The sequence below is a fragment of the Pantherophis guttatus genome, chromosome 12 (genome assembly GCF_059756535.1).
Source record: "Pantherophis guttatus breed Tessera chromosome 12, ASM5975653v1, whole genome shotgun sequence".
Lineage (NCBI taxonomy): Eukaryota > Metazoa > Chordata > Lepidosauria > Squamata > Colubridae > Pantherophis > Pantherophis guttatus.
In genome coordinates, this window is record NC_142074.1 from 1299123 (window position 1) to 1321827 (window position 22705).

At 45.4% G+C, this 22705-nt stretch overlaps 2 protein-coding genes, 1 non-coding gene and 1 pseudogene across 3 annotated transcripts; 2 read left to right on the forward strand and 2 right to left on the reverse strand.

The window, feature by feature from the left end:
- Positions 1-213: 213 nt before the first annotated feature.
- On the reverse strand, positions 214-13433 carry MAGT1 (magnesium transporter 1). The gene is made up of 10 exons (XM_034435152.3): positions 12702-13433; positions 10438-10607; positions 7553-7670; positions 6599-6739; positions 5202-5342; positions 4669-4758; positions 4357-4420; positions 3162-3236; positions 2245-2335; positions 214-1850 (listed from the first exon to the last, which is right to left on the reverse strand). The coding sequence occupies exons 1-10, from the start codon at positions 13140-13142 to the stop codon at positions 1835-1837; spliced, it is 1347 nt and encodes a 448-aa protein (XP_034291043.2). The 5' UTR covers positions 13143-13433; the 3' UTR covers positions 214-1834.
- Positions 13434-13957: 524 nt separating this feature from the next.
- On the forward strand, positions 13958-14648 carry LOC148112192 (enoyl-CoA delta isomerase 1, mitochondrial pseudogene; annotated as a pseudogene).
- Positions 14649-18777: 4129 nt separating this feature from the next.
- COX7B (cytochrome c oxidase subunit 7B) lies at positions 18778-21909 on the forward strand. The gene is made up of 3 exons (XM_034435151.3): positions 18778-19367; positions 21375-21499; positions 21702-21909. The coding sequence occupies exons 1-3, from the start codon at positions 19076-19078 to the stop codon at positions 21777-21779; spliced, it is 495 nt and encodes a 164-aa protein (XP_034291042.2). The 5' UTR covers positions 18778-19075; the 3' UTR covers positions 21780-21909.
- Positions 18874-18987, reverse strand: TRNAL-CAA (transfer RNA leucine (anticodon CAA)). Its single transcript has 2 exons — positions 18950-18987; positions 18874-18919 (listed from the first exon to the last, which is right to left on the reverse strand). It is a non-coding gene; the product is annotated as a tRNA-Leu (tRNA).
- Positions 21910-22705: the final 796 nt, after the last annotated feature.

A 22705-nucleotide genomic window follows, 5' to 3' on the forward strand; every position in this document is an offset into this window, starting at 1 on the left:
TCCTTGTTGGACCTAGCTATTGTCTCTGGACCTCATTGTAAATTGGGTTATGATGGCTGTTCATGTTCCAAATTGCTCATGGAATAAACCTCTGAATCTTAAAGTAAGAATTGTTTATTGTACTGCTGTCTTCTGTTTCTTTTATTGGGATATTTTTAGGACAGTGTAGTGAGGTTTTCCAGATGCAGTCAAGTTCCCCCCAAAAAATGCTGATTCAGGCTAAGAAATTTTTTATTGAAAGCTGACAAATATCCATAATAGTCATTTCAATATCCATGCTACAACTTAGATGCTCTCAATCATATAAAAATGCATTTTTCAAACATTGTTGGAATCAAATACTGAAAAATAGTATAATGGTGTTAAGGCACTTGGAAAGTAATTGAATACAGGAAACCTGTGTAAGAGAAAACTGAACAGCTGAGTAGTAGCTACTTCAAGAAATATCTTTTTCTTGATCTTCCACAGCCCTTATTACCCCCTGCCCAAAAGAAACCGATGCTACCAAACCCAGGATGGGGTCTTCTTCCTATGGAGAATCTGGGCCTTAGCACAAAAACCAAGCAGGACACAGAGAAGAAGGGAGAACTATTCAAATGGCACCCAGCTTCTTTTGTGATTCTTTCCTTTCCTTTCCAAAAGGTCTTGAAAGTAAAAAAGAAGTCCATTGGATAGTATGTCTCCATTACCATAGACAAGGTGGCACGTTTAATATCTAGTCATGATTCCGAATGAGAAATATTTCAATTTAAGTAGGTTATCCCCCCATCAGCTACTTTTCCAATGAGGCCATCCTTTGATTTTGGTACAAATGCCAGGATTATATACATAGCACCTACACAAGAGATAAAGAGGAGATTCTGCTTTTGGGTTTCTTCCTCCCAATTGCTCAATTATGAAAATAATTTTAAGAACGCCAGTGATCTCTTTTGGGAACACAGTGGAGGACTAGATATTTAGTCCAACCCACCACAGACAATGTCCATTACCAAAGCTGAGCAGGGGGCCGTGTTTGGTAAAGATCAGCACAAGAATAGAACTTGACTGCAGAGCTCAATCTACATGGGGATGTAGATCTCAACACTGTCCACGTTTGATGGGAAGGGCAGCATATAATTCTAGGAAGTTCAGTTCAGTTCAGCAGCAGCAGGAGACCAAGTAAATGGAAATGGTCTCACACATGGCAACATCATTCATTTCTCTTCAAAGAAAAGAGCCAAGGAGGCCACTTTATTAAATGCTTAGGAGGTTCAACCGTTATTTCTCCCTTCATGTTTTATCTGTTGATTCTACTCTTTAGGCGAAAGCAAATCACCTATTGCACAGAACCAAAACACCAAAATTGGACTCTCTTCCCCTATCAAGAGATAACATGCCTAGGTCTTGCAAGAGTAAGAAATCTTGCTGAGAAATAAAATCCCTGCAGGTGCTGGAAAAACAGCCACGATGGGAGCTTACCTATTAAAGGACCATCCTTGTCTGAAAAAGCCAACCCAGATGAGCCACTTCTGAAGATCTTGCAGCGTGCAGAACTGCGAACGGAAAACACCTGTACACATGCAAGGCCTAAAGAGATGCGCCGAGTTAAGCTTTTGGAACTGTTGCCTTTTTAAGGCTCCCTTGTTTTTAAGACAAGAAGCGACCCCTTGGCCTCAGGTAAATGGGAAAGAGTCACGTGCTGTAATAGGCATCCTGACGTTAAAGGTTTTGTCTTGCCAAGGCACCAGGGATCTTTGGTTAGGTGTGCAAGGATTTCATTCACTTCAGAGAGGTAGCACCATCTGGATCTTGGACGCCAGGGCTCCACTTTGGCGAATTGCAACACAGCACGTTCTTAATTCATCAGAAAGCTGAAAGAAAATACATATACATATATATCTATATCTATCTGTCTGGATGCACCTGGATCATTATCCCATTTTAAAAAGTGATTCCTTCCTAATCCTAATGACACCAAGCGAAAACCAATGTATTTTGCAGCATTCATCCTTTCAAGCATCACTTGAAAGGAGGATAAAAACACACCAAATGAAAAGATGCTGAACAAGAGAGAGCAGGGAGCAGGAAGTACGACATGGCTGTTCAGTGAGTGGGGTTCTCTATCTGTATTAAGAACTTCGGGTAATCCAAACTGTGCCCATACTGGGTGTGCCATAAACTTGGAGTTGGCAGCTGCGTTTCATAATTCTATTAAGAATCTATTCCTTGGAGCAGAGCAATTTGTAAGATAGGAGACACACTTACCTGTATGGGTAGCCATGATATTTGGATCTAAATACTGAGAGGAGCCAGCTGAAGAACACCACCACAAGGCCAACGCCAGCCACGCACATCACTGCGGAAGAGAAAAGAAGCCCTTCACGTCACCCGGAAACTATCATCAGACTGAGCCGTAAAGAGCAGGGGCCAGCAAAGGGGGAGGGGCATTTCGCAAAATGTGGAGGCCGCCACTGCCTCGATGCATTTACATAACAAACAACTTCCTGCGGGCCCTACAGGAGGCAGCAGCTCCAGCAGCAGGAGGAGAGGTACCCCAAAGCTACCCTACCCTTCTAACGACCGGCACCACTTGGTTCAGCAGTGCTCTGGGAAGGCAAGTCTGTGAGAAAAATGTCAGGAACACTACAAAAGGGCCTCTCAATCCTCTAATCGAAAGGGATGGCGGACATGCTTTATGCTGGCAATGAACTCATCCCAAGAAATGCTGAGCAGCTGTTTAAACACTCCCTCTCTTCCCCACCTGCGCCTAGTCATGTATGTCACTGCGTTTTTGTATTTAACAGCAGAGCTCATTATTTCTGGACTGACAGACTTTCCGTAGCTTGCCAACTTTTGTTATCAGTAAGCTAACTATGTGTATCCACATTCCTTTCTTTTCCACTTCACACTTTTTCTTTGTTCTCTTGCCAGAAAGGTCTGGCTGAGAAATAGCCGGTAGAAACTTTGCAAAAATGTAACAATTAATTTTTAGATAGTTAGATGTTTTATTTTCTTTACAATAAATATGAGTTTATTAGAAGATGTATTCCGGCCTTATTTTTCAAAGATATACACAAGGAAAATGCCACGATCCAAGAAATTACCCCAGGAAGGTAACGGGGCCAATTACCTCTGACAATGTAATCCAACGAAAGCATTTTGCTATCCGTTCTGATACTTACCTTTTCTCTTCCCCACTTCCAAGTCAGACGTAGCAGCTTCATAAAGAAGCACAATCCCCAGAGTGACACCTGCATCTGTGAGAAGGCAGGTTAAGGCCACAGCCATGGACAGAAAGAAGCCTTTCAGCTTTGAGAGAGATCCCATCTTACATAATTATGGCAAACATTCAGATTTCTACACTTTTACAGGCACGGTTGACAAAACATCTGCCCAAAGTTTAGTGTGTCATTTGAACATAACATAGAATGAGAATTCCAACTAGGGTGCAGGGTTAGGTTTACAGATATTCCTCACTTAGCGACCACAACTGGGACTGGCTACTCAATCACTAAACACCACAGTTGTTCAGTGGAAAATCATGTGGCTGCAATGGGCTTATAACCTGGTTTCCTCTTTGGGTGTTAAGTGAATCACAATTATTAAGTAAGGCATCACATTATTGCAATTTGCAAATTTGCCTTCTCCATTAACTTGGATTGTCAGAAGGTGGCTAGGAAGTGTGCAAAAGGCGATCTTATGATACTACAATGGTTGTAAACGCAAGGTCTACTTGCAAATATGTTTTTTATACCACTATAACTTCAATTGGATGGTATAAACAAGGCAGTCAATAAGCAAGGTCTACTTGAAGTAACTCCAGGTAGCAATGTTACATTTACAACACTGAGACCAGTTGCCACTAGAACAGAATAAGCCACCTTCAGACAAATGTGTTTACCTCTTACCTGCTCCTACAGATAGAATATTTTATTGGGCCAAGTAGGATTAGAAACACTAGGAATTTGTCTCCAGTACAGGAGCTCTCAGCGTACACACAAAGTGACAGAGTAATAATAATCATCATAATAATAATACCAATAAGAGGGGGATAAGATAAGGATAATACTACTACAACCCTACGATATGTGTAAGTATCTTTAGACATAAGACAGTGCTGTGGGACGAAAGAAACTGTCCCTGTGCCTAATTGTTTTGGCCTGAATTACCCTGAAACAGTGTCCAGGATGTGAGGGGTCTGTAGATTCGTCCTAGTGATCTCCTGCCAGGATTGGTAGGCGTAAATTTGCAGCACGTCCTCCCCCAGCCCAACACAGGCCATTTCCTGAATTGTAAAACCATCACACAGCAGCAGAAGGCTGGACAAACAATATTTCTGATTGTACTTTCGCATATCCTACTTATCCTCAAGGATACTAAACAGTAAAACAATATGTGTTTCAGCAACAAATTGTGCTTGGCTGCTCCCATGGATGTAGTTCTGGAAAATAAAGAGATCAAAGACATGAAATTACTTCGGTGGGACAAAGCTCAGAACCTGCATTTGCATGTGAGCAGAAACCCCCATCAGTTCTTTAGAAAGCGAAGCTCAGCTCAGAACAATCTGATGGCAATTAATGCTCTACAACCCCTCCCCCACTACCTCCCACTGAACTTGGAAATTTCCCAGCAGACGAGGACTTGGAGCCAAGGAAAAGGATCTCCGGTTCCAAGGGAAAAATAACTCACCATTTGACCTGTGTGAGGATTCTTATGAGCGTATGGTGGCCCTCTGATGTGATTCCACATCTGGCCTGATGTCATAGCCAGAACAAAGCACTAAAAAACAAGAGTGAATCAGCTGCCATGCATGTGCCACCAACAAACCTACCAAAGGAATGTGCCTATATATAACTAACCTCACAGGGCTTTTTTCACACTTTCAGTTATTTCAAATGTTTATTCTTACGATAAACCTTAAAATTGGCATTTATAAACTCTTCAGACGTTATTTACACAATAGTATGATTTAATCAGGTATAATTTATACCTTATCAATAATAAATTTATTCTCAAAGGAACCAGAGAGGTCTAAAATGTTGATTTCAGATCTGCCCGTTTCCTGCAAAAATAATTCCCAAGCAGGAACACAGAAACCTTCTTTCCTCCGGTTGTCCCTTTTTAAACAGGGGGGAAAAGAATGCCCGCTGCAGCTTCTTCAGGAGAGTTCACGCTGCTGCGTGCCTGAGTAGAGCAAGGGGGCAAAAGGTCAGATTGCTTACCAAAGCAGCAAACGCCCAGCCTGTCTTGTTGTAGAGAAAATCTAGGTTGCTTCTTCTTAAATAGACGAGGCCACCAATGACAGCCAGCAGCAGCCCCAACATCAAAGGTCCAGCATAGTTTGGTGGTCTTATCACTCGGATCTGTGAGAAAGGCAGGCTGCAACTGTCAGCTCCAGTCATTATTTCACTGCCATCAATGGGAGGGGACTTTTCAGCACTGGGGTCACTAAAACGCTCCCTGACTTGGATGTCTCCCACACGGCTTCTAAAATGATTTACTGAAAGGGAGCACATCGAATTCTTGGACATAGGGGGGGCCTCGGCCAGGTATGACATTGGATGACTGATCCACAATATAAAGAACATTTTAAAACAAAGATTATGTTGTGCCTTGTTTATTAATATATGTCTTTGTACCTTTTGAGGGACAGGGCAGAATTAATTAAAAGGAGTAATAAACAGTATAATTCCAACAATGAAAATAGCTGCCGCTTATGTCACTGCTCTCCTAATGTGATGATGGAGGAGAATCTGTACAAAGCAGGTTTCCAGCAGTGTCTTCAGATCAATTTTCCCCCAAAGAAAAAGTTATACTAAGAAAGCTAATGAAATTTTTAAAGTATTAGAAATGATCCACAGAGAAAAATGCTGATTAACTTCTAAAGTTAGATATTCAAGCCACTTTTAATTACTACTACAATAAGTAACTTGATTCTTAAAATATATCCAAGCAATTTTACAAAAAAATGTTCATTCAAAAAGCAAATATTCTAAGGAGGTTCAATTATTAATCAGTGGGATGAGTATTGAATTGCATCACTGCACATGCTAGCACAGTCCTGAGTTGTAAGCCAAAGATTGCCAGGATAGTTTTGGCAGTAGCTGAGCACATCTGAAAACTAGAAACTCCAGAAGTGTTGTTGTTTTTTAAGTATCTGTTCCCTCAACCACTCTACATTTCCACTTTGGGAATTAAAAAAAATAATTGTTTTCAATTGGTTCATGCAAACTATATGGGTTCATTCATGTATCCAGTTAGATGGTTTTATTAAACAAGTTTTATTGAATAAGCTACAATGATTGAGTTTGCCCAACAAGTGAGGACAAATTGTGGTCCCAATATTCTAAGACATAATGTGTTGCTTAGCTTTGGCTTGTGGTATTGTACTGAATCCAGCAGATAAGATGGAAGTTGATTCCACTTTCGACCAACTAATTGTCAGAACCCACATTAGAGCAGCCTCTTTCTATAGGAGTCTGTATACTCTCTGAAGCTGAAGGAGATGCCCAAGAGTTCAGCAGTGGTCCCTCAAAGCAACAATGGGATAAGAAACCATCTCTTTGGGCAGTCAGAACTAAAAGCATCACATCAGAGGCAAAGTCTGGTGTTTACTTACGTTCACATCTGTTCGATCAGCCACCCAGCGGGCAAGCTGTTCAGCGGCAAAACCTCGCACTTGCAGCTCATAAGTGTCTCCTCTTTTTGGCTTCCCTTTTGGTGGGAAATTAATGAAGGTTGGAGCAGAATTCATGTTGAGCTTTATTTTTCAGCAAAATATACAAAAATATGTCATTGAAAACTTAGTCTCTAATGCCAAACTTTAAATCCCTGCTGTCAAAAAAAACCCGATTCTCAGCTTATGGGAGCAATATTTAGTTTATAACTGATAATATTAGCTCCTCTGCAGGTTGTCCATTTAAACCATTCGCTTCGGTTTTTGCGATAGCTGCAGCGTCTTGGGACTGGGTGATTTTTGAGACCTTCCCAGCAGGCCTCAGACAAGCAAAGTCAACCAGGGAAGTTAGATTCACTTAACAACTGTGGCAAAAAAAGGTTTAAAAATTGGGCCTAGCTCACTTAACACTTGCCTTGCTTAGCAGCCGAAATTCTGGTCTCAACTGGGGTTGTGAGTGAAGGAATGCCTGTACAAGGATGAGGAAAGCCTTTTGTCCACAGGAAAACCTGCAGCTACTCTAGACCAGTGATTCTCAACCTGGGCACAACGTGGGTGCTGCAGAACCCTTCGCTTCACCTCTTCCAGAGAAACCTTCTCCACCTTGGCAACTTTTCAGATGCTGCCTGGGAAAGTCTGGGAATTGCAGTTCACACATCTTAAAGTTGCTAAGGTGGAAAAGCACTGAGATAAAATAAATAAAATATGTTTAATGAAGATAAAGAATACTTAAGGACTTATTTTTTGAATAAATATAATTCAGATTGTTTTCTAAATATCTTGAGATTTTTTTTCAAAATAAAAGTAATATTATCTTTTGCTATCCTTTGTCATACAAAAACCCCTATAAGCAATTCCTATAAGCTCACTGCTTTAAAATCACCAGAAACTCCTCACCATCTGAAATACATCAGCACCTTCATCGAAATCCACCATGGCAAAAAAGATCCTGTTGGTAAATGCACTTGAGAATCGCCAGGAGTTTGCCAGAATCTGGTACTCCTCATCAGCTTGTCTGTCAGAAATGAAAGGAAGTATTAGTATGCACCGTGTATGCACCGGTTGGAAATGTTAGGGGTGGGGGGCACCGTGTTGCGGTGGTTCTCCTCCTTTCTCTCTGATCGGTCGCAGTCTGTGTTGACAGGGGGGCAGAGGTCGACCCCGAGGCCCCTTGTATGTGGGGTGCCACAGGGGTCGGTTCTCTCACCCCTTCTGTTCAACATTTATGTGAAGCCGCTGGGTGAGATCATCCGTGGTTTTTGGGGTGAAGTTATCAGTATGCTGATGATACTCAGCTATACATCTCCACCCCGGACCACCCCAATGATGCCCTTAAAGTGATGTCCCAGTGCCTGGAGGCTGTACGGATCTGGATGGGGAGGAACAGACTCAGGCTCAACCCATCCAAGACCGAGTGGCTGTGGTTTCCGACGTCCCGATATAGTCAGTTGGTGCCATCACTGACTATTGGGGATGAGTCATTGCCCCCCACGGAGAGGGTTCGCAACTTAGGCGTCCTCTTGGACTCACGGCTGTCTTTAAAAGAACACTTGACAGCTGTGGCCGGGAGGTGTTTTTATCAGGTTCGCCTGATTCGCCAGTTGCGTCCCTTTCTGGATCGGGACTCGTTAAATACGGTCACTCATGCCCTCATCACTTCACGCCTGGACTACTGTAATGCTCTCTACATGGGGCTCCCCTTGAGGAGCACCCGGAGGTTCCAGCTGGTCCAGAATGCGGCCGCCCGGGTAGTTATGGGAGCAGCATGGCGCTCCCATGTGGCTCCCCTCCTGCGCGAGCTGCACTGGCTCCCTGTGGTCTTCCGGGTGCGCTTCAAGGTCTTAGTTACCACCTTTAGAGCACTCCATGGCTTAGGACCGGGGTACTTACGAGACCGCCTTCTGCCACCAATAGCCTCTCACCGCCCAGTACGCTCCCATAGAGAGGGGCTTCTCAGGGTGCCGTCAGCCAAACAGTGTCGACTGGCGGCCCCCAGGGGGAGAGCCTTTTCTGTGGGGGCACCCACCATCTGGAACGAGCTCCCCCCAGAGATACAGTAGATTCCGGATCTGCGCACTTTCCGCCGTGCCCTCAAAACATTCCTGTTTCAGCAGGCCGGCCTGGCCTAACTTTCCCTTTATATTGCTTTCGATTTTATTTTAAACTGGGATGTCTTGAATTATCTAGGACCAGAGTGTTTAGTATATTTTAATTGGTTTTTGTTTAATTAACATTTGTATTACATGTATTTTTTATCGTTCGCTGTTCACCGCCCTGAGTCCCTCAGGAATAGGGCGGTATATAAATTTAATAAAATAAATAAAATAAATGTGCTTCAGGCCTGAGAAGCTAGAATTTAATTTCAGGATGGCGTGGAAAGAATTGTTACTGCCTTCTATATGTTCGTATCAAGGTCAGTGATGGCTCCTGAATATCTGTGCCTTCACTTCCCTGTGAAAACAACATATCCAGTCATAGTAATCTTGACTGCTAAACCACCTTATACATGCTACAACTATTCCCTCATGACATAATTCCACCCAAAACCGCTACATCAATTTACAGGCTATAAACTGCAATAATGGATGTGTTTAAAATTCTCTCCTTTAAAAGTGGGATAATGGAAGAGTAATAGTCTGCTTGATTGGCATTCACACCATCGAAGTCTAAGTACCCTGTGTCTTTCTGAACAAAGACATACTGTGAGCCCCAATCTGTATTCCTATTCTTTGTCAGTGATCAGATGTGCAGGTGGCCCTCGACTTACAACCAGTGTAACATTACAAACAATGGTCACTTAATGACCATTCAAACGTGGGACTTGAAGATTACTTACTACCAGTCCTCAAAGTTATGATGGTCACTTCATTCTCAACAGCTGTGGGATTGCACTTTAGGCTTAGCAACTAGATCACATTTAGGACCACTGACAGTGTCCCTCAGTCATGTGATTGCGTTTTGCAACAGGTTTTTTTTTTTTTTTTTCTGGGGGGAAATGCCCATTGAATAAAATAGGCTAGTACTTACACCCAGGTGCTTTGCTTAACAACCGGGTTGAGTCACTTAATGACTATTGCATAAATGATTGTAAACCTGAGACTGGTCATGTGGTGATTTGACTAACAACGGCAATGAGTTCTGGTCCCATAGGTGATTGTAAGCCAAGGACTGCCTGTAGTTACCTCCAATCTCTGTTGTGCTATTTAAAAGTTTGGTTGACCATCTCTGATACTTTGTGTTCTTAACAGCAGACCAGTGACTCATTCTAACTTGCTACTTTCAACAAAACAATCGTTGGATCCTCTCCAAGTAGTTGAAGTGTCAGTTTTCCCCAACTGTTCAGTTAAACATGAACTAAACTAGAGGTCGCCAATCTTGGCGACTTGAAGACTTGTGGAGTTCAACTCCTAGAATTCCTCAGCCAGCTTTGCTGGCTAAGGAACTCTGGGAGTTGAAGTCCACAAGTCTTCAAGTTGCCAAGGTTGGAGACCCCTGAACTAAACATTAGTTTCTAAAATCATTTTTGCTTTTGGGAACTTTAGGAACTTATACAACTTGTTCAAAGAAATGCTGTTCATAACCTGCAATTATAGCAGATTCAGCATAATATTCATCCCCATACATGAGCCCTTTTTAGAGGAATATTTCCAAATTACCACTTCACAAATGGCTATTTTATCAACTTCTAACAAGCGTAATCCCAGCACAAAAATTCTTAAAATGCACTAATGAGTATACTCTTCTGATAATATGGTGAATTTCTGAATAACTGATATTCTTACTTGCACACAACGCATTGTCTGTGAGGCTGAAGAGCGGTGAACATTACTATCACAGAGTAATTTCTTGGTGGTGCCTTTATCAAACGTCGAAATTTGTCCCCATTCAGTCGAATAACTGATCTTTTGCTAGTCCATTCAATCAACTGGCTTACTTTTTCGGAAAGCACCATCTAGGTTAGAAATAAATTCTGCAACGTTAAATGCATGCCATCTTTCAGGCACCTAAATGGTCAACAGCTTAAATGTTAATTCATTCCACTTAAATACACATCAGGGCTTATCGTGAGCAGTGCCGGCTCCCACTAATTTACCATGATGTGGTAAATCCATAAATACTACAGGATTACATGATTCTCTCTCTTCACATGAAATGCCACAATTTCCACCCTCTTTTTCCTCTTTCACCTTTCATTGTCAAGTTGAAAGATTGAAAGAAGCCCAACACCACACAAATGTTCACATTAATTATTTTTGCACACTACACCTACATGAAACCGAAGGCCTGCAAATTAAAAAGAATAAACCCAGGCAAGAAACTGGGATTGGAGGGGAGGAGGGCTGCAAGTTCTAGACCTGCCTTAGGTAAAACCAGCTGGGTGACTTTGGAACAGGTTCTCTCTCAGCCCGACCACCTTGCAGAATTGTGATTGTGGAGAAAATAGGTGGAAGGAGGAGTATTAGGTACATTCATAGCATTGAGTTGTTTATAAAAATAATAAAGTATTAGCTATGTTCCTCACATTGAGTTGTTTATAACAATAAAAAAGGCGGAATTTAAAAAGAAAACATAGTCTAACCATGCTGTTGCATTTATGCATCGCTTTTCCTACCCTGGCATACCATCCATCTTCCTTTTTCCCCCCCTCAGCAACCACCCTCCAAAGTGGATTTGGCCGAGATCAACACCAAGGTTGCCATGTGTTAACTCTGCGAAGGATGCCAGATACGCATTGTGCAAAGACAGCCACGTCTTGTCCCAAAGGTGCTTTTTCAGGAGGCAACTGGACTTTCTTGTGTTTTCTTTTGAAGACATTTCACTTCTCATCCAAGAAGCTTCTTCAGCTCAACAGGATAATGGGGAATGGAAGGATTTATGTTCCTTGCAGACAGCTGGTCATTTGCATCCTTTTAGAGCAGTGTTTCTCAACCTTGGAAGCTTGAAAATGGGTGGACTTCAACTCCCAGAATCCCCCAGCCAACGCTGCTGCCTGGGGGATTCTGGGAGTTGAAGTCCACCTATCTTCAAGCTACCAAGGTTGAGAAACACTGTTTTAGAGGATGGTTGAAGCACTTGGGAGGTTTATCTGTGTCCTCAGGGTCACCTGAATGCTGCAAATGGTTCCTGTAGTCTGCAATTTTTTCCTCTGGAAATCCATTCCTGTTCCCCCACCAATCCAAAGGTCTTCATCCCAAACTGTATAGCTAAAAGTCTGTAGAGATTCTCAAGTCGTCCAGGTGATGGTTGTCCCAAAGGTGCTTTTTTTCAGGAGGCACTTCTGGACTTTTCTCGTTTTTTCTCGTTTTTCCTTGAAGGCTGCAAGGAATATAAACCCTTCCCTTCCCCTCCCCCCCACCATCCAGTCAAGAGCTGAAGAAGCTTCTTGGATGAGAGGTGAAAGGTCTCCAAAAGAAAAAAGCATAAAGTCCAGAAGGGCCTCTTGGAAAAGCCTCTTTGGGGCAAGATGTGGCCTGGAGGACTGACCATCGCCATAGACCTGCAGCCACCTCTTCCCTCCCAGGAGACGGAGGCCCTTGGAGGATTTTCCCTTGAACGTATCGCATCCCGATGGGGGCGCATTCAAGGCGGCCCCAAAGCCGTTCTAAGCCTGGGTGGTAGCCAGAAGGGCTCCCTGGTGCGGGGGGGGGGGCAATGGGGCTCTTTTACCACCTGTGGACTTCAACTCCCAGAATTCTGGGAGTTGAAGTCCACAGGTGGTAAAAGAGCCCCATTGGCCCACCGCTGAGGCCCTGGTGCAGCCTCTGCGGGGCCCCGGCCAAGAAAGGGCCCAATTCCGCCTGGGAGACGGACGAGGCTGCTGACGGAGACCGGGCTGCCCTGCGAGGCCTCAGCCCAGGCCGCCAACGCGCTTCTTCCCGCGGAGAGACGCCAAGACCGGCCGGCTCTGAGGCGAAACGACGCCACAGCCGCCGGCCTCCCCCTCCCCCCCGACTCCTTTGCGCATGCTCCCTGCCCAGGGACGGTCCTGCTGCTCGTCTGGATGACCTCGGGTTACCCCCGAGCCCGCGGCTGCCTTGCCGCTCACCTCCTTTTTCTTCTGCCCCTCCACTCCGGAGCCGCCCCAGCCGACCAGCAGCCCCAGCCCGCCCAGCATCAGGGCCCGCAGGAGCAGCAGCCGCGGCGCCGCCATGGCCGCCAGAACTGAGGAGAGAGAGAGAGAGAGAGAGAGAGAGGCGGCCGACGCCGGCAGCCCGGCCCCCCATTGGTCAGACGGGCAGCCGGGCCAGCTTCTCATTGGTCGAGCTGCCACTCCGCCGTCCGCCATTGGTCCGTGGCGCTTCCGGTTCCGTTCAAGCCCTGACCTTCCGCCTTTAGGGTGAAAGGAAGCGCTCTCCGACCAATGAGAAGGGGGCGATCTGGTGCGATGTGATTGGAGGGCGGAGGCAGAGCTGCCGTCCAAATCGATCTGGCCCCGCCTACAGCTCTTGCGGGGGGGGGGGAGGGAGGAGGAAGAATGCAAGTGCATGTAGTCCTCGACTTACGACCATAACTGAGCCCAACGTTTCTCTCGCTAAGCGCAACATTCGCTGACTGAGTTTTGCCCTATTACACGACCTTTCTTGGTGCAGTTGTTAAGTGAGTCACTGCAGTTATTGTCTTAGGAACATGGTTGTTAAGTGAATCTGGCTTCCCCATTGTCTTTCCTTGTCAGAAGATTGCAAAAGGGGATCACGTGACCCCAAGGGACACTGCGACCGTCGTAAATATGAGTCAGTTGCCAAGTTTTCTGAATTTTGATCACGTGATTTTGGTGATGCTGTGACAGACGTAAGTATGAAAATGGTCATAAGTCCCTTTTTTCAGTGCGATTGTAACTTTGAACGGTCACTAAACGAACTGTTGTACATCAAGGACTCCCTGTCCTGGCTGAGGAAGATGGGTCCTGCTTTGAGGCGTTCAAGAGTCCATTCAGAGGCTTGAACCTCCATAGACAGCCATCTCCAACCTTGGCAACTTTAAGACTTGTGGACTTCGCTGACGGAGGAATTCTGGGAGTTGAAGTCCACAAGTCTTAAAGTTGCCAAGGTTGGAGATGGCTGCCATGGACAAGGGTGACCGTTGTGCCAAAGGGCTCTATTAAAACGGAGGGAAGAATGGGCGGCCAGTCCTTTCGCGGGGCTGTCCGTGGGGGCAAATTGCTCCTCCCGAGCAAGATGGTGGGGTGGCTGGCAGGATAGGCAGCCGGGCCTGGCGGGGCCCTTCTGTGCCCGCTGACTCCCCTGGCCTTCCCTGCGGGGGGGGGGGCATAGGCGCCGGAAGAGCAGGGCTGGGGGAGTTGGATGAGCACACAGGCATGGCGGTGGTACGGCTGCAGCAGCCACCGGTAAATGGGCTCAGCCCGGCACTGCAGAAGCTGGAGGACCACAGGGCCTGTCTCGTCCTCACCTCGGCTGGGCCCGGGATCTTCTTGCCTGGGCTGGACGTCGCAGAGAGCATCTGGGCGAGTTCTGGAGGGCTCTGCAGCAGCTCTGGATCCTCCTCTACACAGCCACCTGGTCACCGTGGCCGCCGTCAACGGTTCCAGCCGCGCGGGAGGCTGCCTCACGGCCTTGTCATGTGACTACTGGATCATGGCTGACAATCCGAAGTACTACATTGGTCTGAATGAGACAAGACTGGACATAGTGGCTTGTCCATCTGGCTGAAGGACTCTTTGCTGAACTCTGTTGGCCACAGGGCCACCAAGCGCTCTCTCCAGCTGGGACTCCTCTATTCTCCACAAGAAATCCTCAAAATTGGCCTGGTGGAAGAGAAGATCCCAGCTAGAGCTGCAGAAGCCATGGCCCAGTGGCTGGCCATTCCAGATCACGCCCGACAGCTCTCCAAGTCCACCCTACGGAAGCAAGCTCTCGACCACCTGCTGATGCATCATGAGGCTGACATCCAGGACTTTGTGCACTTTATTTCCAGGGATGCTATTCAGAAGTCTCTCCAGAAGTACATGGAGATGTTGAAACAGAAGAAGGCCTGAGGGGGTGGGGTGGGGTACGGGGTGAATGTTTCCCCTTGTCAGAGCTTGAGGGCTCTCCTGGCAGCCTCGCAGTTGCCCCAGTCTGTCCTCAGTAGACTGAACGTGTGGTACTTCAATGGTCTTTGCTTAGTTTGTTCTTGGAGTTTGGACTGCAGGGCTCAGCTGGTGGCTAGACAGGTTAGAAATGGTTGCGGGGAGGCAGCTAAGCTGCCCGGGGCTGCTTAGCTTTTGGTCTTCCTAAGAAACAGGCGGAATGCCAGTTGTCAATAAATCCTTACAGTAGAGAGAAAAATAAACAAGAAAAATAAATAAATAAATAAAATAAAAATAAAATAGAGTTAAGAATAAAACTTTCCATCAGCCTTGATCATTTTCCAAAATGAAGATCTCAGGTTGGAATTAGGGAAATTTGTTTAAAGGAATTGCCGAGGCAGAAAGTTTACTCCCTTAATCATAACACTATAAAAATTGTATTTGTGTATTGTTGGTTCCCGTAGCTGCTGAGACCCTTTTGCTGAAGAATAAATGTTCCTTCAACTGCCTCTCCTGTCTGGTTCAGATTGGCATTTGCACCAGGCTAAACTGGGTTTGCTAACAACAAAAATACAATGAAATATGAACAATCTATCTATTACTAAAACTCTCGTTCTCATAATTTTTATTTGGGTGAACAGTACAATATAGCAATGCAATAATTTTTGAACCAATGTAACTCAGATGGGCTAACTTACGCAATGTGTCTAAAGTTCGGGATCCATGAATCGCAAAGGAGTGAAATTTGACAAATTTTATAAAATGCTTTATGACATAAAAAATATAATAACATTAGAAGTTCTGTTATGGTTGAAGAGACTGAGGAATCTATTCAGAAAATATCTCCGAAAGGGTAATCCACCAGATCATCTGTTGTCTAATTGTATATTTCAAATGATAAGGTGAAAATAAACTCCATAAATATTAAAACTTTTTAATGTGCTTTGGAAGTTCTTTTTAAAATGCCTTTGCTACTAAAATTACAATTTTGTGTAAATCCAGTCAAATAAATAACCATTGGGAATAGCATCATTCCATCGCTGAATTTTAACAAAGTGATCTTATATATCATCAGGATGTTCTTCTGTGTTTAAAAAGCCATAGCCCAATCCCATATAAGTGAATAATGGATGCAGAATAATAAACCATAAAGAATTACATGAGAACATGGTCCACTGGATTCCAGTCAAAAGCTGTCCAACTGAGATGAAGGAGACACAGTGTGGCTGGATGTTAACAACTACATGAACCTTTATGATCTAAACCATGGCTTACCAAACTAAGACATTTATCCAACTTTTGAACTCTTTTCCATTCCCATTATGCTGGAGAGTAGCTTGCAAATCAGCCAAAGATAGCTCAGATGGGACCTAGAAGATCTGCCTTTTCTGCTGTAACCCCACAGAACATCATTCCCACCCACCCCCGCCCCAGGTGAGACTGGCCCCATCCCAGTTAACCTTCCTGAAGGCCCTGGAAACTTGTGGATCCCATGGGTAGCCCTTGCACTTAAAGTTATATACCGCTTTACAGCCCTCTCTAAGCGGTTTAGAGAATCAGCGTATTGCCCCCAACAATCTGGATCCTCATTTTACCAACGCTGGAAGGCTGAGACAACCATGAGCCGCTCAGAATCTAATTCCTGCAGTGAGCAGTGAATTATTAGACCTGCAGTATTGCATTCTAACCACTGTGCCACCACAGCTCTAGATTATAGGGTTTGTTTTGTGTGTGTTTTAAGCATCATTATACAGGCAGTCTTTGACTTACAACTGTAACGGAGCCTGCCCATTACAATTGTAAGTCATAACGGTGATATATTGGGTCTGTCATGTGACTCACCCAATTTTAAAGCATTTTTTGTGACAGTGGTCAAGCAAATGCTGCAATCTTAAGTACAAACACTGCGGTCATTAAGCAAGCACCATGGTCCTTAAACAAGTTCATTATTCACTATGGCACAATTTTACTGAAATCCAGACGTGCCTGTTTTTGGCAAAACCGTCAAAATGCAGTCGGATGACCATGGAATTCTGCAAACAGCCATAAATGTGCTCAAAGTGGACTCCACTATCAGAACTTTGGATCCTATGCTTTTTCAGGTAAGTCATAACTTTGAACAATAAGAACTTTGAACAAACAAGTAATTGTGAGAGGGACCTGGGAGTCCCAGGGGATGATCACTTGAATATGAGCCAGCCGTGTGCAGCCACCGCCAAAAAATCTAATATAATCCTGAGTTGTATAAACAGAGGCGTAGAATCAAAATCACATGAAGTATGAGTGCCGCTTTATAAAGCCTTGGTAAAGACCACATCTGGAACACTGCATCCAGTTTTGGCCTCCACATTACAAAAAAGGTGTTGAGACTTTGGAAAAAGTTCAGAGAAGAGCAACTAAGACGATCAAAGGCCTGGAGACTAAAACGTAGGAAAAACGGTTGCAGGATTTAGGTTTGGCTAGTCTAAAGAGAAGAAGAATTAGGGGGGGACATGATAGCGGTATTCCAGTATTTGAGGAACTGCCACAAAGAAGAGGGGGTCGACTTATTTTCCATAGCAGGCTGTTTGCAAGAGAACAAAATTATTTGGGAGCATAAAGAAGGTGCAAATGGGGATACAGAGGCTAGAAATAAATATAGGGCAGGGAGTCTCTGGGGGTGTGGGGTCTGAGTGTGCCCCTGATGTTTAATTTGGTGAATGTGTAACTCCAGCGGGGAAAATATTTTAATTAACTTTTCTTACATTTGCAGATCTCTTTCTTTGTTGTATGAGTCAAGCTGGGACAACTAATTCGTGGGTTCAAGGAAATTTGTGTAAAGAACTCGGCCTGGTTTGCTGTTCTTTGTGCAGGTTCACCTATTTATTTAGCCTGGTTGTTAACTTACCATGGGAAGAAGTGGATTCCTGATCTTTGCAACATGGTACTTTGCTACTTTCGGTTATTTGTTATTCCTGTTAGTGATCAAAAGGAGGCTCAGATGTTATGGAATGATGGGACCAAAAAACATTCCTGGGTCAGCAAGAGACAGTTTATTGCGCAGTTTCAGAACCAGATTTGTATCTGCAATTCTGAACAAAGAAGAGCTCTGATACAACTGCTTTTATACATCTCCAAGACAAAGAATTTTGTGAGCACAGCAGCTTTCCAAATATGGTTAACATATATTTGTTAGGTGATGATTGATACTTTCATCAGTTTTCTATATTACTAAATTCATATATTAATTTCTAATACATGAGATCATCTTAGCTAAACATCCTTTTTTAATTTTGTGATTGCTGATGCATAGATTCATGGCTGCTTTTGGATAATGAGTAACTTTTTGTTTCAGATGGATGTCTTTGCATCCTTGACATAGGCCCCTCAGAAGATATATATTACCAAGAATGGAATTTAGCTGACTTAATGTAATTTCTAAACAAGCACATTTCTTTCTTATAATGATGTGAATAAAGAGGGCCCTTCAGTGTTCATATAGCTGACCCTGTACTATTCCTACATCATTCACATTACAGACCTATTTTATCAATGGTTAGATAAAAAAAATATGGAAATGAAATATGGTAGAGGCTTTTACAATACAAGAATTGTAGAACTATGTGAAATATAACATATAGGTGTATTACTATTGGATAGATTCAGGAGGACGAAAGGAATGTTATAATAAAAATTAACTTAAATCTTAGAATACTTTGAATGATAATGAGGGAAGAAAAAGTCATAGTTAAATATATGATTAATGAGGATAACAATAGATAGATAGATATTAGGTCAATGATATGAGAATCCAGGTAAATTGTAAGCTATGAATTCGGGCAATGATGCACAAAAGACTTGTAACCAACCCACTCACTGTTTGCAATTGAAGATGGTTTTATGTATGTTTGTTTAAAAAGAAAAAATATCTTAAAAAAAAAAAAAGGAGGGTCGGAGACAGGATGGAAACAAAGTTGGTTTTATGTCTCTTTGCAATGCAGGGCTGACATTTGGCTCAGGAGAGAAGCCCCCGCGGTCTCTGGGGGCGCCTGCCTGTCTTTCCGGCTGCAAGACAGGCCCTTTCTCTCCCTGCCCGGGGGGGGGGAGGTCCCGGTGCGGGAGGGGCAGAGCCCCCGCCCTCCCGAGGCTTTCTTGCCATTTGCCGCAGCTAAACGTTTGCAAAGGCGACCCCCCCCCCCAAAAAAACGAAGCCTGTCAGAAGTGGGATTCGAACCCACGCCTCCATTCGGAGACCAGAAAGCCCCGCCCTCTCCGGGAAGGCTCTTTGCCTTGAGTCTGGCGCCTTAGACCACTCGGCCATCGTGACAGCACAGGAAAAAAAGCGCTCGCGGAGGCCCTTCAAGGCTCTGCCGGAGCTGCGCGGCGGAGGGACACCGCACCAGCGAGCGAGTCATATGGCTATCGTGAGGCGAAACGGACAGCCGGGACCGAAACGTGCCCCGGTCGGAGCCTCCTCACTCGGCGCGCTCGCTCCCCTTTGCGATTGCGGCGCCCCACTCCCCCCTTTTCTCTCTTTCCCCCTCCCCAAACTACATCTCCCAGGGTGCAGCGCTTCTCGAGGGGCGCAGGAGTGTGACGCCCAAGCCAGCGGCCATTTTGTTCCCCTCTTGCCCGGCGAGGTGACAGGAGAAGCGGGGAGACGCGGCGCGATGTTCCCTCTGGCGCGGAGAGCTCTGGGCCTTTCGGGTGAGTCTGGTGCCCCGGAGACCCCCGGCAGGCCTGGTGGAGGTGGAAGGGGGGGAAGGGGGTGCTCCTCAGCGAAGACTACAGGCAGCCCTCGGCTTACAACGCTGAGAGAAGCGACCCGGGACCCTCCTCCGCCCTTAACGGCCGTGGCGGCACCCCCAGGGTCACGTGATCCGCGTTCAGACGCTGGGCGAGCGTCCCGGGGTCACGTGACCCCCCCTTTGGCGACCTCCACGGGGAGGCCGATTCGCTTAACAGCCGGGTTGCTAACTGATCAGCTGCAGTGATTCACTTAACAACCGTGGCAGGAAAGATGGTAAAATGGGACGCCCTCTTAAATGCCTCACTTAGCGACATGAACGCTGGGCCAGAGCGTGGTCGTAACTCGGGGACTGCCGGGCGGGGCCTCCCGCGAAAAGCGGAGAAAACGGAGGGCGCTTTGACCTTCCCCGTCGACCTGCCGCCCCTCCCTCCCTCCGCCGCTCGCCTTTCCTGCCGCCCGAAGGGGAGCAGCAGGAGAGGCCCAGCGCCAGGGAGGAGCCCCCTTCCCTGCCCCGCCGAGGGGCTCCGGCTGGGCCCTGGGGAGCTGCTTCCGCAGAGGGCAGAGCAGGGCAGGGACGCTTCAGGGCACCGTCGACCCCAAGGGGCCTAGCAGGCACCGACCCTGCAAGATCCCAGCAGCCCTGAGACGCTGTGGGAGATGGGCAGCCCCTCCGCTAGCCGGGCCCTTTACAGGTGGCAGAGGCAACATCAACGCCTGCCCAGGCCACCAGATTCTGGCCCACCTGAAACATCTGAATGGCCTTTAAGGACAACCTTGGTGGCACAGCAGACTAAAGTGCTGTTAAGTAGCACCAGCTGCCTGCAATTACTTCAAGTTCAAATCTCACCAGGCTCAAGGTTGACTCAGCCTTCCATCCTTCCGAGGTAGGTAAAATGAGGACCCGGATTGTGGGGGCAATAAGCTGACTTTGTATAAAAAGAACACCGCTTAGGAGGAGCCAAAAGCCCTACTAAGCAGGTATATACAAAAGTATGAAGGCTATTGCTTAATACATTGTAAGCCACCCTGAGTCTCCGGAGAAGGGCGGCATATAAATCGAACCAATCAATCAATACATACATACATACACCCCACGTAGGACCTGTTGCAGTAGTCAAGCTGCAAGGTGACTAGGCCATGAGTGAGTGGCTGAAGGCACCCCCTCCCCTATCTAGGAGAAGATGCAACCGGTGCTCCAGATGGAGTTGGGCAAAGGTCTTCATCTGTTTTTCAAGTAGGAGCTGCCAGTCCAGGAAGCTACACCCATCCCCATCCCCCAGGTTACATACCAACTTTGAAAGGAGAAGTATTACCCCATCTGGAATATCCCCAGATCTGGACCTTCAGGTCACTGTGGTGCTTCAGCCCGCAGATACTCCTAAACCCCTTCTCACCACAGCTCAGCCCATTGCATGGCACAAAAAGGCACAGAGCTTTCAATTCAAGAAGACCTGGGCACCCCCTCTCCCTTCCCTGGCACCTGCTGCTTAGGAAGCAGTCCATGCCCCAAATGGATGCCAGGCCGAGGCTGAGAAGCTGGACTTTGGTCTTTCCTCCTGGAATTGCTAACCACAAAAATCAAGCGTTTCTTTTCTTCAAGACAGCACAGGGATTTTCCACCGAAATGTTTAATAAAAATAGGTTTGCATAATTATGCATGTTAAGGGTTCATGCACAAATGTTGTGAAGGTGCCTGTGACAGTAGGAACTCAGCTAACCTTAGGTCTGATTATAAATGTTGAACTCCGCTTCAAAATTAGAAAATATAAAAAGCAACCGGCCTCAGTTAAAAAGTGCCAGAGAAGGAGGACGGTGGCCCAGTCCCGGCATGATTGCCATTAATGGAAATTCAGAGCTTAGTATATTCTGCAGCAAAAGCAGAATAACAATAATGCATGCTTTATGTCAGTTTGCCTGGTTGATCGGTAAACTGGTGTTTCAACCGAGAGGGCTTTATATTCCAGCCCGTGGCATTCAACATACGGTGACGAGACAGGCTCACCGCAAACTTGAACCTGATTTCCATGACAAGTATGGCAACCTCGTTCTCCTTTCTGGAGTGGCGTTTGGTATTGGCACTTGGACCTATGTAAGTATTTGGCAGACTGCCCTGCGGCCAGGGCAGCAGTCAGAACTCTACCCTTCTTCCTTCAGTTGCTGGGTTTGCCTGTTAAAGTGGGCTTTCTGGGGTCAGTCCGGGCACTTGGGCTGCCTTACCAACCGTGGGTAAATGTGTTGTGTGAAGAGAATTGCTGCAATGATTATGGTTTTATTTCTGATCACTCTTGCAGGCTTGCCTTCAGCTTCCACTTGTATGGAATTTCTCTCCAGTTGGCCGACTTACTCCAAAAGAATGGAGAGAAGACTAGATGTGACTTTGTGTCCCCTCTGGGAATGGGGAAGTAATCTGACTTGTATTTGTGCCACCCTTATCTGGCACTCTTCTGTGCTACTTGTGATATAATAAAAGTATTAAAAATAAATAATATGGGATCATAACGTCGTATAAACTCTTGTAACGCAGAACTGGTAGTCAAGTAAGTTGGGTTTTTGTCAGGATGTTACAAGACGTGCGTGCATTATCCAGACATCTGTGATGGAATGTAGTTCAGATTCCCAGGAGGGAGGGGAGCAAGAAACAACTCAGTTCAGATGGCTTGTGTGAAAGAAAGAGGGTGAAGACAGCCAATAGTTCTGAGAGGAAGTGCTTTATGAGGAGGTAGCATGCTTTAGTTTGCAAGATTTTTGAGGTAAGAACAATAAAAAAAAATCTGCTTGGAAGAATCAGAATGTGTCTTTTTGGTTTTTAGAACCTGACGACATTTCCCAAAAGACTGAATGGAAAGCCGACCTAAGAAAAGATTACAAATGCGTTTTGATTAGTGCGATTAATTCCACAAAAGATTCACGCTATTTGGATTTGCACTATTTGAAGTAATATTTCTATGGAAAATAAGGTAATAGTTTCAGCTTGATGGAAATAGACAATTAAAACTTTTAACCATATATTTTTATTTTAACAAAACACACTATTACCGTAAAAGAGGATAAACCCATATCCAAAGCATATCCGTTTTCTCGTTTTCTCAAAAGGAGCCTTGTCTTTGCTGAGTCTTCCTCACCTGGAACTGTTCGCATAAACAACTGCAGGTGTTTTGTCTCAACTGCCCATGTTGCCAGCTTTGCACTAACTGAATTTTGATTCAACACAGCATTTTGGACCATTAGAGGCAGTTTGTTCTAGTGGTTAAGGCACCCAGCATCAGGCCTCTCCCAGATTGGATGTTCAGGAAAG

What these genes read in the sequence shown, in the direction of transcription:
- MAGT1 (XM_034435152.3), bottom strand. Translation starts at nt 13,142, where the DNA reads ATGCACTTGCATTCTTCCTCCTCCCTCCCCCCCCCCCGCAAGAGCTGT. An exon ending in GCTGGGCGTTTGCTGCTTTG is followed by an intron (nt 4,759 to 5,201) that starts GTAAGCAATCTG and finishes CTTGTTTTTTAG; the next exon opens with TGCTTTGTTCTGGCTATGAC. An exon ending in ACATATTGTTTTACTGTTTA is followed by an intron (nt 3,237 to 4,356) that starts GTATCCTTGAGG and finishes GCCTTCTCACAG; the next exon opens with ATGCAGGTGTCACTCTGGGG.
- COX7B (XM_034435151.3), top strand. Translation starts at nt 19,076, where the DNA reads ATGGCTATCGTGAGGCGAAACGGACAGCCGGGACCGAAACGTGCCCCG. An exon ending in GAGAGCTCTGGGCCTTTCGG is followed by an intron (nt 19,368 to 21,374) that starts GTGAGTCTGGTG and finishes TTTATATTCCAG; the next exon opens with CCCGTGGCATTCAACATACG. An exon ending in GTATTGGCACTTGGACCTAT is followed by an intron (nt 21,500 to 21,701) that starts GTAAGTATTTGG and finishes TCACTCTTGCAG; the next exon opens with GCTTGCCTTCAGCTTCCACT.